The sequence below is a fragment of the Leguminivora glycinivorella genome, chromosome 6, assembly GCF_023078275.1.
Source record: "Leguminivora glycinivorella isolate SPB_JAAS2020 chromosome 6, LegGlyc_1.1, whole genome shotgun sequence".
NCBI classification, from domain to species: domain Eukaryota; kingdom Metazoa; phylum Arthropoda; class Insecta; order Lepidoptera; family Tortricidae; genus Leguminivora; species Leguminivora glycinivorella.
In genome coordinates, this window is record NC_062976.1 from 21,156,501 (window position 1) to 21,173,383 (window position 16,883).

At 36.4% G+C, this 16,883-nt stretch overlaps 3 protein-coding genes across 3 annotated transcripts; all 3 read left to right on the plus strand.

Annotated features, from left to right (window-relative positions):
• Positions 1-4,132: 4,132 nt before the first annotated feature.
• Positions 4,133-6,547, plus strand: LOC125227596 (hypodermin-A-like). Its single transcript, XM_048131938.1, has 4 exons — positions 4,133-4,652; positions 5,072-5,211; positions 5,670-5,776; positions 6,266-6,547. The coding sequence occupies exons 1-4, from the start codon at positions 4,143-4,145 to the stop codon at positions 6,427-6,429; spliced, it is 921 nt and encodes a 306-aa protein (XP_047987895.1). The 5' UTR covers positions 4,133-4,142; the 3' UTR covers positions 6,430-6,547.
• Positions 6,548-7,097: 550 nt separating this feature from the next.
• On the plus strand, positions 7,098-8,923 carry LOC125227057 (hypodermin-B-like). The gene is made up of 3 exons (XM_048131248.1): positions 7,098-7,848; positions 8,122-8,261; positions 8,758-8,923. Exons 1-3 carry the CDS (start codon positions 7,318-7,320, stop codon positions 8,921-8,923), a joined length of 837 nt encoding a protein of 278 aa, XP_047987205.1. The 5' UTR covers positions 7,098-7,317.
• A 1,902-nt stretch (positions 8,924-10,825) lies between these two features.
• On the plus strand, positions 10,826-13,717 carry LOC125227599. The gene is made up of 2 exons (XM_048131941.1): positions 10,826-11,443; positions 13,242-13,717. The coding sequence occupies exons 1-2, from the start codon at positions 11,184-11,186 to the stop codon at positions 13,594-13,596; spliced, it is 615 nt and encodes a 204-aa protein (XP_047987898.1). The 5' UTR covers positions 10,826-11,183; the 3' UTR covers positions 13,597-13,717.
• Positions 13,718-16,883: the final 3,166 nt, after the last annotated feature.

Genomic DNA, 16,883 nt, shown 5'->3' on the forward strand with positions numbered 1-16,883 from the left:
TATCTTCATAAATAAATTATCGATACATATTAAAAGACAGTTTTGACATAGAGGCCTGATGCTTTGAAATCGATTTATTTTATATTAATGAAATAAATAATAATTGTAACTAAGTTTTGTCGTTCACCTTCCGTGTCCCAACGCGGAGTACTCATGTTTCGAGTTGTTAAAAGTACACACATTATTAACTTTACTTACCTTTATTGCTGTATTTTATTTGCATATATCCTTAACTTTTAAAACTAGAGTATCTGATAGTAATATTACACTTATGTTCCAAGTTATTTGGCTTTAAAGTTTGTCCACGACCGTTTTTGTCGTTGACCTGTCGAGACAAACTCGCAAGCATTGTGCGATCCCTACTCCACCTCTGCCGCCCCACCCCACATGAATCGAAGCCGCCAGTATCGGCCATCACCTGTAAGCAAGGGCACGTGCTCACTACGCCTTGATTAGAAAATAGAAATTTTTAATTACCTCGAACGGGAGTTTGTAACGGGTAAGTAGTCGTTATTCTGTCAATCATAAACTGGTTATTGTTTGAGATAATGCATTAACTGTAACATATGTTTCGTATTTTGTTGCTTATTTTTAGGCGCCTAAATATTTAGTTCGTTTGGCAAATACTTTTTGAGTTTTGGCGAAATAACTGGCATTTTGTCGGTCACCTGTGCATCGTTCACCTGGCTAAAATAGGCAAGTGAACGACATTTTGGGACAGGGTGATGACAATAATGATAAATTTACCAATCGTAATAATACTTTTTTACACCTTCAATATTTGTTTTGTGCGTTAAATGAGAAAAGTATTACTGTTATATCGGTTTAGGCTGCATTTCTCAAAGGATTGTTGTTTTTTTGTGGTGTGTGTCCTTCACCTGTGCGATAAAGCCAGGTGAACGACTCAGTGACAGGAAACCGACACGTCGATCACTTGTCATAAGCCAGATGAACCATTACGAGGGGCGATCAATCGGATCAATAAGTAATGATAATAAGTATTAAAACATAATCTAGAATATGAGTATTATGATAATAATAATAATGAGTATCCTTATATTTTTATAATTAAAAGTAACTCTTCTGTGATTTATTTACATATTTTAATTTTTTCATTTGTTTTTTGCCCCCTTTAAAAAATTAAATATTAATTATAGTCTAAATACCGTGTAAGTAAGCAAGTGATTGCTTGAAGTGAAGTCACTTCATTATACTTCAGAGTAGCTATTATATTATAATTTTATTTAAAGGTCGGGTATAAAATATTAATGACCCCCTTCCTTGAGATTTGGGCGGCGGTTAAAAACTATTATAATGCTGATGGGCAGGTGAATGACGTCCAAATCAGGTGAATGACCACCAAACTACAGGTGATCGACTACGGACGCAGGTTAGCGACGCTTGTCGTTAACTTGTCAAATGTGTCATACAAATTTGTATTAATTTGTCGTTAACCTGCTGCTGTTGTCGATAACCTGTGTATATTTATCCTTCACCTGATCATGATGATCATGATCTCGTTCACTTCTAAAATAATTAATTGATATCGGTGCCTTTGACATTTTTGAAATGTTTGAGACGCATTCAAACGATCCCTACAATTTTTTTTTTAAAATGCGACATTTAAAAAAAAGCAAATCTTTCACCTGTCGGTGCCGAAATTTTGAGAAATGGCCTTAAAGCGTTAAATTGGAAACATTATAACATCGAAACATAATATTCACCAAAGGACCAAATAAATGAATTTTGAATTCAGTAAACATTCTCATATCGTTAAGCAAATACCTTTACGATAATTAAATCTACTTCAGATCTCAAAATGTACGATCGAGTCGGCCACTCGAATCGGAATCGATGCCGAGAGCGAGCGCAAACAATTTTCGATTCGAGAATTCGAATACCTATCGAAAATATGAATGCTCGATTAAATGTATTCATGGTTTTATGCAATAGTTTAATTTTGTTCCAATTCAAGTAGTAGAATTCGGAAAACACTTATTTCAGAGTTTGATTTTACTGTTACTGAAGCTACTTAAGCAAGTTTTGGTAGATTAGGTATTTTTTTTTATACTACGTCGGTGGCAAACAAGCATACGGTCCGCCAGATGGAAAGCGGTCACCGTTACCTGTTCGGTATGTGACAGGGAATGAGTGAAACGAACGACGGCTGATATCACACTGGTTGTATTCAAGCGAAGTATTAACTTAAGTATGGGTCGCGGCACCGACCCGCTATAGCTAGGTATATATACATATAGACGCCTGCAACTCAAGGAGTGTCACTTGCGCGTTACCAACCCATTAGAAACTCGTACACTCCTTTTTGCTATCACTTGTGATACTGTACACAGCAAAAAAGAGTGTTCAAATTCCAAGAAGGGTTTGGGTTGCCGACGACTTAAAGGACAGACGGAACAAATTAGTTCCGTAGGTCCTTCCGTCGCCACACCGCACCCTCGATGACTTCTGGCAGCCTTACTCACCGGCAGGAACACAACACTATGAGTAGGGTCTAGTGTTATTTGGTTGTGGTCTTCTGTAAGGCGGAGGTACTTCCCCAGTTGGGCTCTGCTCTAGATTCGAGTGAGATGATATCCGCTGTGCTGTGCCCTACACAAAGCGGAATATCATTCGCTATGCCCTACCCTACAGATTCTAACAAGAAGAACTGGCATCTTCTAGACAAGCCTCAGCTAGACTGTGGCTATGAGTAAGGCCGTTTATAGTTTTAAAAAACTCTAAATCTACGATTCTTTTAAGCTAAGAATAAATTAAAAGAAAAATACTATTTTGCATGAGACTGAAACTCACGGCATCTATTTACATTAATAGTCCAGCAATCTGCCTTGAGCTACCAAGATCACATCCATAACCAGCCAATCTTTCCACCGCATGAATGTGCTCATCACACCTGCTGAATTTCCAATGAATATGACTTGAACTTCTTTGGAATTCGTAGTTTTGATTCTAAAGGTCCAATTATTGTATTATGAAAGAAAAAGTGCTTTAAATAAATAAATAAATATTGTGGGTACCTTACACAGATCAACCTAGACCAAAATTAAGCAAGCTTGTGTACTATCCTACCCTTACCGGGATTCAAACCCAAGTCTATCGGCTTAGCAAGGAATTTTTGAGCTAGTCACATATAAACCTTCCTCAATATGCAAATGATTGCAGGTAACTACATAAACAGCCTGTATAAATCGAATAAAAAAGAAAAAAATATATGCAACATCAGAAGTAGCGGTCTCATTCAACATTGTCAAACGATCCGAAATAACAGACAATCCGCCTCAGCATGAATAATTATGAAAGAATACATTACTTAAACTGCCGTGGGGAAAATGATAATGTCAACAAGATGCAAAATACCCGTAGGTAAATACAGTAAGATTTTTTTATAGAGGCTGTGCAACAACATCATTTATTTTCTTCGTGTTTATTGATATTCAAATGAAATATTGCTGTGCACCGAAATTTTCATAATGACAATATTTGGTTTCCTTTTGTGTGTAGGTAAGCAAGGGATAGATGATCTTCTCTTGTTACGAGTCGATTAATTTACACGCCTCGCGAAATCGCATGCGATTTTAAATAGTTACGTTGAGGATTGTTGAAGTTACATTTTTTATACGATGTAGGGAGGAGGCAAATGGGCAGAAAGGTCGCCTAATGGTAATCGATGACTGCCGTCCATGAAGATCCAAAACATCAGAAAGGTAGGAGATGCGTTGTCCATTAAGATGGGTGTTTGTTCTTTTCTTGAAGGTCGTATCGGTCCAGAAATACCGCAGGCGACAGTTTATTCCATAGTTTCTCAACTCAACTGGCCGACCAAATGCCGCATTGTAATGAAACTCGCACGCGAGATCTTGCAAAGTAGAAATCGGCACTACGCGAAGAGTAGCAAATTTTCTAATGTGTAGGTTTGAGATTCAAGGGATGTATAAGGATTCTCTATTTAAATGATTTTTATGTACACGTAGTAATCAATTTACGTGATTAAAAACGTGAGTATAAGCGCCAGCAAACTCCATATCGCACAAATCAATTTCAGCTTAACGACCCATTATAAACCTCTCATAACTGAATTATAAGTAAACGACTTGCCACAGATGGATTACTTCCATTAATTTCCAATGACTTCGAAAATAAAAGTCATAATAATTATCATTTGCAATATTACAATAACCTATTCAGATATGTCATCATCGTCTCTGCATTATCCCGGTTCAAATATGTCCGGCCATTTAATCAATGGAATTCCTTCAAGCATTATAGATTTTCCACATTCCGCATATTTGGCTGTGCAGTGTAACTCTAGGCACGGAGAAGGATATTTTTCGTGTGGCGCCTCTATAGTAAACCAAGCTGTTCTGTTGACTGCTGGGCACTGCATCATTGGATGCCATAAAAACATTGAAGCGTTTGCTATATTCGGACATGATCAGAAGGACAGAGGGACGATTGAAAAAGTGTCGCGTATAATTGTGCATGAACATCATGCCGAGGGTTTATTGTCAAACGACATAGCTCTGTTGTTGTTGAGGAAGGATTTGAAATTCAGTTGTACAGTTAGAAGAGTGGCGTTGATGAGGAATCCACCAAACGTGGAGGATGCTATTGTTGCTGGTTGGGGGAGAGTACATGTAAGTTGTTTTTTAAACTAAAATAAAAATAATAAAATAACATCGACTATATGTACGTTTTAACTTTGGCATCGGATCTGTTCGACCCGATGCGAGATATTGGGTCAAATGGACCCGATGTCAAAATGAGCGTGTTAAATGATTTGGATTAGGAACGATATTCAGCTAGGAAACAAATCAAATTATTTTATTGAATATTTTTCGATTTGTTCTTTTTTTAAGTAGTCACACTACTACGTATAAATTATAAATTTAAATAGATATACACGAAAGAAAAAACGATAGGGCGCACTGGTGGCCGAACGGTTAGGAACGATATTATTAATTTAGACTAAGAATAAATCAATTTGTCTCTATAGTCATTTGAAAACAATCAAGTGAGTTTGTCTAAAAGTTAAATATTTGATGTTGATCAACAGGAGTTGTCATATGAGGTGTCTAACGTCCTGATGAGTGCGAGACAGAAAATTCTGCTTCCAGCGACTTGTCTTTTTACCCTGAACAACCCAGCTGGCACTTTTTGCGCCGATAGTAAGCCAGGAATGGGTTTTCCGGCAAGGTAAGTTGTTGTAAGTCACATACGTGGATATAATTATGTATATTTATTTTGTAGTAATATTTTTTGTGAATGTTTTTAAGCAAATTTTGGTACAGACGTCAAATGACGTCAAAACCTTGGCCATGATGTTTGATTTGTTCCCTACGTCGCTATGGCAGCTCCATCTCTCTCGCTATATCATAATCCGGCAAAAGGATTCATAAATAAGGTGCAAGTACAAATTGCTCGCCCTTAGAGTTGGTCAAAGGCGCCTAGCCTTCAGAGATAATATACACTGGAGAAATTTTTGACGGGTAGAATTTGATTTTGCTGTGACTGAAACTATTCAGTAAGTCAGCCGCGATAGGTGAAGACTTGGGATCGATTCAGGGCTTCGCCATCAGTGGGCTTGATCACATTTTCTTTAGTGTATTTATGGTACCTATTTCAGTTTATAATATTATGGTGTTTTTTTACAGTGCGGATTCTGGCAGTGCCATAGTAATCAATGACTTCATCCAGATAGGACTAGTATCCTACGTGGACCCTCATATTTCTAAGAAGATAACTGTCTACACAAATATAAGTTATTTTTATGGTTGGATAAGTTGTAACGTTAGGAAATTATTTCGTGTAGGCAGAAGAGTACATTGTGAAAAATAATCAATTGCTAAAATATTTTGCAAAAGTCAATAGTAAAAAGAAACACAACACATCTCAATAATAGATTCGGCTGAGCAAAGGGTTTACTGGTGAAACCCGACAAGTTGAGCAAACTGGTTTTTGAAATTTGAACTATGTGTAATTTCCACAATGTTGTTATTTCAAGGACAAATGGACGTAGTTACGCAATAACGTTCCAATCCATCTGAAATTGTCATTGAAATGAAAGACTTTTGTTTTTAATACAAGGTCTAAAACTTAATGACAATTTCATGTGGATTGGAACGTTATTGCGTAACTACGTCCAAATTATCTCGATTTATCGGGTTTCACCAGTAAACTCTCGAAATATTGTATACATGCAGGTACCTAAGGTTTTTGGTGGTTGGTGTATTATATAAATGTCTTGCAGGAGTTGCAGGATATGAAACTAAAAACAATTTTATAACGCAATTTTTCAATGCCCTGTCACATGAAAGGGTATTCTTGTTAATGTACATCACTGTATCTCCAGTTACAGTCATAAGAATACATGTAAGTCACATTGTACATGTCAATCTTATTTCAGTAAACTAACCCAATGTAGATGTTCTCAGACAATAAATATGTGCCTAAGAATTTGCTAATAATTTTTAAGAAAAAAAAACCGACTTCCTTTTGGGGTCTGGTGATAAATACTTTGTTGTTGGATTATGTTATCAATTCGTCTGTATATTTTTTAATGTTTGTTATTCGATATCTCCGTCATTTCTGAACCAATTTTGAAATTTGGATGATTCTGAAGTACTTACAGATGAGAATGATTATCAGAACGGAACTCTAACCAGGGGCAGCTCACTCTTCATCAACAGTTCCACTGCACCAAATGTCACTGTTCTGGACGTAAGTGCATGCTGATCTTATAAAAATACCAAAGTCACTATAAGTGTGCCGTTCAGATTTGAGGAGTTCCGTTCTGACCATCATCAGGAGTTCCAAATGTCACTGTTCCGTACGTAAATACATGCTGTTCCTTTAAAAACACAAAAATCACCATATGTATGCCTTTCAGATTTGAGGAGTTCCCTCGATTTCTCCAGGATTCCATCATCAGAACTGGGTTCTGAGAAAAATGGGACCAATCTGTATGCATATATACATTCAATCAAAAAAAAAATTCAAAATCGGTCCAGTAACGACGGAGATATCGAGGAACAAACATTAAAAAAAATAAAAAAATACAGACGAATTGAGAACCCCTTCCCTTGAGATTTGGAAGGCGGTTAAAAATAGGTTATACAACAAACATTACGAAAAGAGAACAGACGAAAATATTTACAAACCAAATATAAAACACAAAATTTAAAGAAAATCAGGCGGAACCAACACTCAATTCAGTATAATCGTGGAGGAGATAGAAATCGTAAAATTGAAACTGCATATCCCTTAGATCTGATTACTCGAACTGATCTAACCCACTTAATTATGGAATTAAATTTTATGATCCTACGGTCATTAACATTCATTATCGCTAAAGAAGCCATGGTGTTGCCATCTGCGATATTAGTTTTATTAATTAGTTCTTCAACCTTAATTGTTACTGCAGTTACACACAATATACTGAGAATAGCGGGTGGAGAAAATACTACAATATATAAATACCCCCATTCTCTATTTCTCAAATTGGATTGCGGTGTATATCCAAGATGTGGTGGATCAGTTTTAACACAAGATATTCTTTTGACTGCTGCTACATGTTTTGTCAATTGCAAGGAGCCTTTGAATACAAAAGTTATGGAAGTATCAATGGGAGATGATTATGAAGAATTCGGACAAATACGGAAAATTGTAGATTTTGTTGTGCATGAAAAACATACTGGTGCTAAGCTTGCAAATGACATTGCTTTAGGGAAAGTAGATATACCAATGAGGTTAGGAGATAATGTTCGAAGGATAATTTTAATGAAGTCACCGCCTTATGAACCTGCTTTTGTAGCCGGCTGGGGCTCAATAAGCGTAAGTATAACAGACGGTCAAGCAAATCTTGTAACTGATAAAAGGCACGAAAATTAAATTTGTGTATGGGGCGATAAACATTTGGCCTACTTTTTAATTAACAAGTTTTGCTTGATCGTCTATACCTACTTTAAGAGGGTAGCTGTTTTAAAATAAATTTTTAGAACTATATTATTTTGAGTTTTGACTTTGCATCTCAAGTTTTTGTTACTATGCACAGTAATAAATCTTAAAATTAGCAGCAATAAAGTAGAATTATTTTTAATTTATAAGGCTTACGAAGAACCCAGCAAATACCTGAAACATATGCCCCAACATTTTGTGAACATCGACGAATGTCATAAAGCATTTGGCCCCAATCGCATTGCTGATGGAACCTTCTGTATGGAAAACGAAAACAGTCGGCCATTTGAGTAAGTACAAGTCAATAATAAAAAAAATATCTAAAAAAAGTTCAGTTGTGACGAACATAAAAAACATTAATTATTTTTAAAAACCGGGACTTAATCGCGTATAAATACATATTAAACTGACCTCCAACGTTTCAAGGACGGCGTTGTCCCCGTGGTCTCGGAGAAGACTGGCTTGAAATGACATCAACACCTTCTGACAGCCGCGCGAGTTTTTCGAACTACCCGCACTTGGTTTTGGTTATCAAACTGGTTTTGATTGTCTTGGTTTTGTTATATTATTGGTTTTGGTTTTGGTTATTATTATGTGTAATAATCGTGAAAGTTTAAATCAGTATAAAAAACATTTAAAGATTAAAGGCCTGATTTATCTATCAATTAAGTTTTATGCTTAGTCTCGGTCTTTTTATGTAAATTAAAAATAAAAAGTAATCAATGTTGTTTAATAAGGTGTTTACACATCAATAGTTAATAGTAAGTGTAAAGTTTTTTATTCCAGAGGTGACAGCGGCGCAGCTCTTGTAGTAAACGACTATATTCAGATTGGCATTGTCTCCTGGGGCGACATGAAAAAATCATACGGCAAGATAATCTACACGAACATCAGTTACCACTTTGATTGGATAAGTGATAATGCTAAAAAGTTGTATTGTAAAAGATTTTAGAATGTTAAATAAATTTATCAAAACGGATTATTACAGAATTTTAAAACTAAGGTTGTAGGTGTATTTGGTGAACGGGCGCAGAGTTTCCGTGTCCGTGACCGATTGGTCAACGCAGGTGGCGATAGCAGTGTCTGACAGCACGTGCCCGTCTAAGCTATTTTATAGAGTTTTTTTTATACCACGTCGGTGGCAAACAGGTATTCAGTCCGCCTGATGGAAAGCGGTCACCGTAACCTATGGACGCCTGCTACTAAGGGTTGTCACATGCGCGTTGACGACCCATTAGAAACTTGTACAATCCTTTTTTGAAGAACCCCATTCTGTAGTTCGTCGGGAATACCTCGGCATGGAGCTCATTCCACGGCCGGAGCGTCCACGGGAGAAAATTCCTCTGAAACCGCACGGTAAGCGACCATTTAGGTTGCGTAGAGTGAAATATGTTAAGCATTTTTCAAGTAAATTATATGAGTTTCCATATAAATTTACCATGTCTAAAAGTTTTGAATGTTGTTTAATAAAAGTAAGTGACTGCGATTAGCGGATCCACCGGAGTTCACCAAAGTGCACCGGAAGAATTATATTTTCAATTTAAATAACTCATAAGTATTATTTTAAAGTAACTATAAAAATATCTATACCGGCATTTTGAATTAGCAGGAAATATTGTAAACAAAGGTGTGACCGGTGCCATAAAAGATTCCACCATTCGAAGTATTAAAACTCCCCATATTTTAGGTAGTCAATTTTAATGGCTAAATAAAACCGTCTCTTCAAATACGGTGGTACATAATAAGGTGGTCAATTTAATTTTGTAATTATCTGATATGACAGAACTTCGTAATTTTTGGATCGATTTTTATTTTGACCATAGAAGATTTTCGCCATCAATTTATTGAACAACTTTCGGCAAATACGACATACGACTCGAACAACTGTTACAGACAACATACTTACTACTTACTTCGCTGGCTCAGCGACCCGAAGTGGATCTTGGCCTCCGACACTGTACTTCGCCATACGCTCCTTTCCTGTGCGATCTGATGCCATTCAGTCAGAAACAACATAAAGTAATTAGAATATTTAAATGTCTTACATCAGTTATTTAGACACTCAGAAGTGACTGAAAAGATATTATAGCTGTTTAACTTGTCATCAGAATAAACCTATAGTAAAATACTGATTTCATTTTAATATGGGGCCGAATCGACCCGTTGAAGCAGAGAACGTGTTAAACTACATAAACGCTTTAGTTAGTTAAAGGATTTAATCACAGAATTATAGTTAAACCAGAATGAGTAGTTAGGTCAAAAAGTTTGTCCACATGAGAGGGCATTGTTTGGGCTGGTGTCCCTCTCGCACTTACTGACAATGTCAACATTATTCAGTGACGTCATCACTGTCATACATTGGGGATACCATGCAGTCAATTTTCAAAGTTACTACCAAATCTACTAATACCCAAGTGAATGTATTTTATAATTATACAAATCTTTGATTTATTGGCATCAAAATAATTAATTAACATTATAATTATTTTCAAATTCTTTAAGACATATCGAAACCCTAGTTTGAATATCTCGAAAATAATATAAGAAGTTATAAAGTCAGGTAATATACAGATAAAAATACTGCTACTATGGTAACCTCATTAACACTGGCCATACGTGCGAGAGGGACACCAGCCCAAACAATGCCCTCTCATGATTGTGGACCGTTTTCGCTAGTTTGATACGATCACCTTTCTGTCTCAGTAATAAGGTGATTGCTCTGTCCCCTGTAAAGGTCTTTGGATTTAATAGATAAAGTTTTGTTGCGTTATCTGTACCACAATTTGACAACTTCAGTAACAACCTTATTACTAAAACTTCAAGAACCTTCAGTCAAACCAAATGTCAACAACATCAACTCCTTCAAAATGTTTCAATAACTAAATATGACTAAACGTAACTAAAATTATAGTGAAATTCGTTATCTAATTTAAAATTTCAGTAAATAAATACTGTATCGTCTCCTAGGACAATATAGTTCATATAAAATGAGTGCTTTCCTACCTTTACAAGTAGTTACCCTGTTATTTAAGCTCTGCTGGGTCATTATTCCTGTCCTCATCTTCTTAGGCCTCGCTGGTACGTACATACTATGGCAAATGAACGGCTACGAGGAACGAATACAAGATAAAGTAAACGATATCGTCACCGCGTTCCTAATGTACTGACGTCAGTTGTCATGGCAACGCGATTTGTTATGGCAACGCTCACCGATGGCTACAGATGAGGAAAAATCCAAGTTGGCGAAACTCCTTCAAGGTTTAGAAGTCCCTGAGGTGAAATTGACGGAGAGGTGTAAGGATATTGTGAATTTGTTCCATGAAAAGTTTGATAAGGAGGTTGAGGAGGAAGAAATGAGGGATCGCGTTGCCAGAGACACGGAAACGTTTGATGAGAACCCGTACAAGGTTAATAGTGCACTACTTGAAGAAAATGAGCGAAAATTGCGTGAGCTTCTTGCAATGGGAAAACGGTTAGTATTGTAATATTGTTGAATACTATCTATCTAGATTAGTTGAATACTATCTAGATTGATTGACGACCGGTCTGGCGCAGTCGGTAGTGACCCTGCCTGCTACGCCGCGGTCCCGGGTTCGAATCCCGGTAAGGGCATTTATTTGTGTGGCGAGCACAGATATTTGTTCCTGAGTCATGTATGTTTTCTATGTATATTAGTATTTATATATTAATATATCGTTATATTATATATATCGTTGTCTGAGTACCCACAACACAAGCTTTCTTGAGCTTACCGTGGGCCTCAGTCAATCTGTGTAAGAATGTCCTATAATATTTATTTATTTATTTTATTTATGTTCCTTTAAGGGTTAAAAGTAGACACGTCATCAGATTATTTTAGCCCTTCTCTACGATGAAAGAAAACATAGCCTTTAGATTGGGATAGGACTAGGATAGACCAATGTTTAAAGGCCGAAAACTGATTAAGGTCAGGATGTCAATTATAATAGATGTATGTATATTATTGAACTTACTTTTTTTCTCTTAAACAGTTTATGCCAAACAATTAGTAAAATCCATAAACCTACGGACCAAATTGACAAGTAAGTGTGAAGGAATGTTGCCACAGTTTGGCCAGTGTCGTTCTTATCGATATTAAAATTATTATTACATCGTAGATTTAAGGTGCACCCAGACGGGACAATGAAATTGGCAATTTGATCGGCTAATCAATATACCAACTTTTTCTGTGATTTCGACAGATCAAAAGGTCTGTAGACCGCTAATTAGAGATATTTTTTTTATTTCGAAGCAGCAATAATATTATTCGAAAATTATATAGATATTTATGATATACTTGCCATAGCGTGACAGATAATTTATTATCGTCGGACATAGTATTTTATTTTTTACCTACAGGCTCGGAAACCTTTTTATGTGTTAAAACTAGTGGGTAAAAATGCATGGTATTCATCCACTACCTCGAAGATACATAGAACAAACCAAAATGTGTACCTCTTATTTGAAACTCATATACTTATTCTTGTAAACTGAAATAAATGTCATATACAAAGAAAAAATTACCAATGCCTCCAAGTGTCCAAAGCTGGATACTTGACACTTGCAGCTGCACTTGCAGCTGGACACTTGGAGGCCTTGGTCATTTTTTCTTTGTATATGACATTTATTTCAGTTTATAATAAAAATAGTAGTGTGTCTACTAAAATACAAATTAAATTATTGTCTATGAGGATAATTTAATTTGTTCTAAGAATTACTTATTCTTGATTTAAACTTGTCTGTTGTATGTACTTTACAACTTGTCGATATATTGTTATCGACATATACAATTTGTCAATTTAGTCCGTAGGATTATGAATTTTACTTTTATCAAAATAACCATCCCATCAAAATATTTGTATAGTTTTCAACTGAAAAAATAAATGGGTAATTAAAATGGTAGTCGGTTATTTTATATTTTTTAAGTGATATTATCGTTGCAATGTTATTTAATTATTTTTTCTTAGCCTATTGGATTGTCCCACTGCTGGTAAAGGCCTCTCCCTGGCTCTCCATAATTCCCGATTCTCCGTTACTTCCAGCCAGTTGTTTAGGAAGTTGTCAAGGTCGTCCGCCATCTTTGCTTGGGCCTGCCCCGCCCACGCTTTTTCGTCGGCATCCACTTGGTGGCTATGTTAGTCCACCTATCCGGATGCATGCGATTGACGTGGCCGGTCCAGTCCCATTTAAGCCTGACGGTTTTTCTGTCAACGTCAGCAATGTTTAATTATTTACTACTTATTTACTTACAGAGCCAAAAAGGAGTTAAAAGAAAGCGTCCAATCCGTATCCGACCCCAAGCGTCCATGGCGCACTCACACTAGCAAAGAAAAGCTACTACGTATAGACAACGAGCTAAAACGTCACCACGAAACTGGTTCCCAAGTCGTAGCTCCCATGACCGACGGAGATATGAGAGACCTCGTCAAAGAATGCCAAGAAGAAACACAACTGTCTGCCAAGATCTCAGCTGAGAGACTAAGAGACACTGTCGATTCGGCTAAGAGGAATCTACCAAATTTTCAATACAAGAAAATTGATAATGGCACAGCTACTGCCATCTTACCAGAAGCGCATGAACCTCGAGATGGAGCTATGAAAAAATAAGTTGATTATATGATGGCATTTTTGGAACATTTTCATGGAATTACTTATTTATTATGACGTACGATTAGATAGAAGGTAATAATGAATCTTGAACCCGGAAACAAGTTTGAAATATACAATTTACAAGTAAGTGTTCTTCGTTTTCTTTACCTTTTTGGCGTAATCACAATCGAGAACTACGATCAGTAAACCTCCCCATTGAGTCGAAGTTTTCTCCAGATTTTGCCATTAAATTGATTGGTTATATTCCTTGTAATAAAGTACCCACGTTCTCAGCAGTGTACGGCCACGGACTTTAATTGTTGATCCACTACTAGCCCATTTTATACTGGACATCGTCATAGCTTAACTATGAAATGTCAAAATTACAGTGGCCTCTAAATGGCTCAACAATTAAAGTCCGTTAGTGTACGTAACCGAATGGCACAAACGCTTACGAAACGAAACGCTCGTAGATATCTATCTCTATCGCTCTTGCGTATTGGCGCGACAGAGCCAGACTACCTTTCGCGGCGTTTCGTTTTCGTTTCGCGTCGCAGATATGCCATTCGGCTGCGGCACCAGGGCTACACATGTTTGGTTTGGCTCGACAGTATCTCGCTGCGAAGTGGATCACACGATTTAGAAAAAGCTAAATGTATTAACAAATAAACGGGTGATGCGGCGGCATAGTGTCGTGCTAACCATGTGCTAACTCTGCGAGATAAGGTGTAAGTTCTTATTTATTAATTTTAACTTTATTTCTCAATTAATAAAAGTATCAATGTAGCACTTAATGCCTTAAGGCATTCTCTACTAGTCAGACATAATTAATGGTGAGCGAGGTTTTCAGACGTGCTATCATAAATGAAGTGCATACTCGAGCTCCGAGGTGCTCGAGATGAGGAGATATTATAGACGTGTCCAAATATTTGTGACCACCCTAGTCGTTATTTCATGGCGCCACATGACATTGTATTATTCTCCATAGACTCCCATACATAATTCGAGACCAAAGCAACTCAACATGCAGACATTTTGCTGAAGGTGAGTACGACTGACTTATTTAACATGAGACTGAAAATCTCTACAGGTACCCCGAACGCCGGCTCGCACCAATGAGTTTTTCGGAAGTTATGTGCGAAAATTTAATTTAATGTCATTTGATATTTGCCAGTCGCTTTTCAGTGAAGGAAAACATCGTGAGGAAACCGGACTAATTTCAATAAGGTCTAGTTTACCCTTCGGGTTGGAAGGTCAGATAGCAGTCGCTTTTGTAAAACTAGTGCCTACGCCAAATCTTGGGATTAGTTGTCAAAGCGAACCCCAGGCTCCCATTAGCCGTGGCAAATGACGGGATAACGCAAGGAGGATGGGGATGACTGAAAATCTCTAGGTACAACTTGATTTTTATATTTATTTATTTACTTTATATAATTTAACCAATTGAAACTAAAGAACCCTTCAAAGCGTATGTTGACTATGTTACGATGCGATATTTTAGGCATACATAATATATCTTTAAAAAAAATGTTAGTTCATATTATTATAGAGATATAGGAGACAAATGAGCAAATGATCGCCTAATGATTAAAGTGTGATTACTGACTCCCACGGACATCTGAATCTACAAACGTCTCTCTTTATACTGAATTAAAAATGACTTCCTTTTACAACATATGACACAAAATAATTGTTTTGTACCTACAGTATATGGCACTGGTCCCACCGCGAGCTAGTGAGCTATGAGCTATCGGCTATAAAAACGAACAAAAGATAAGCACCCCCGTGCAAATAAAAGAGACACGGCGATTTTGATAGCTCACCGCCGCGCGAGTAACTATAAACATCGCCGTGTCTCATTTATTTACGCGGGAGTGATTACCTTTTTTGTTTTTATAGCCGATAGCTCATAGTTTACTAGCTCGCGGTGGGACCAGTGCCTAAAGACCGAATCACACTGACAGCATGTCTGTGCCTTTATGAGATCCACTGAGACACGAGAATGCGGTTAATAAGTGATGTCGAGGCATTTTAATGTGGAGCTCTTAATTATAGTTGCCTCGACGTGGAAACACGCGAGGCATTTCCGCAAAACCTCGTAGTGGTAATAAAAATATTAAGGTGTGCTATTTTGGGCTAAATGTTAAGTTATAGAAATGCATTCTGACCTGAAATAAGATTCCTAAAGTGACGTGGGTTAAAATTGATATACTGAACGAATAAAAAACACTACTGAACGGATTTTATTTAAAACAGTTTTCACCTGATATCAAAAGTGTAATTATTGAGGAGGGCTTATTTTTATTTGTTAAGGTTTTGTGTAACCTTAGGAAAACCGAAGCAGGTCGCTAGTAAGGTATTATAGTACCTTATTAAGATATTATAAATACTCATGCCTTCAAAAATATTAAAATAATTGATTAATTTATATTTTCTTCAAAGCCCTTGCATTAAGTTTATTCTATTAAGTAACCAATTATTTGAAGAATAAATAAATAGCAATTGATGTTCAATGTTTCGTTATAAGCTGCTATAATGAGTATTTAAAGCTTCTTATTGAATACTGCTGTGCACAGAGAATGAATATCGCAGAATCTTGACTTATAACCAATATGAACGTCAAAACTGTCAAAAGCGTTTATCAATTATTTTTCTTAGATCTCAGCTTAAAGGAACAACTAAACTAACAAGTACTTTTTTCATCAATACTGTATTTGTGGACAGACATATTTTTTATATAAAATTATCTGTATGATAATGTTAAATCATTTTACTTAAATTTGATCTAAATGAAAAAGATTTGTTCATGTCTTAATACAATGAGAATGATGGTATTGCCACATTTTATGGTTGCAAAAGCCATAAAAATCTGTCTTGCTCGACTTTACTGTAAAAGAAAACCGCCTTCAAAAATAAGCGCGTTACAAAACACTGAGAAACTAAAAAGCAAAAAATAATAAACCTTTGAATTCAGATTTCTTATCGGATTGCAATAGTCTAAACATCCAAATTATAAACAAATCAATTATTTTTGTAGTCGGTACCAGACCTGTTCGTCGCCTTGCTATTTCCTGTTTGCCCCACCCGACCATACGCAGGCTGGCCCCGACTCCAAAAATAGGTAATTGATTTGTTTATAATTTGGATGTTTAGATTATTGCAATCCGATAAGAAATCTGAATTCAAAGGTTTATTATTTTTTGCTTTTTAGTTTCTCAGTGTTTTGTAACACGCTTATTTTTGAAGGCGGTTTTCTTTTTTGTTAAAAAGTTTATTTATTTGTTGATTTTTAGTGGTTCCTATTG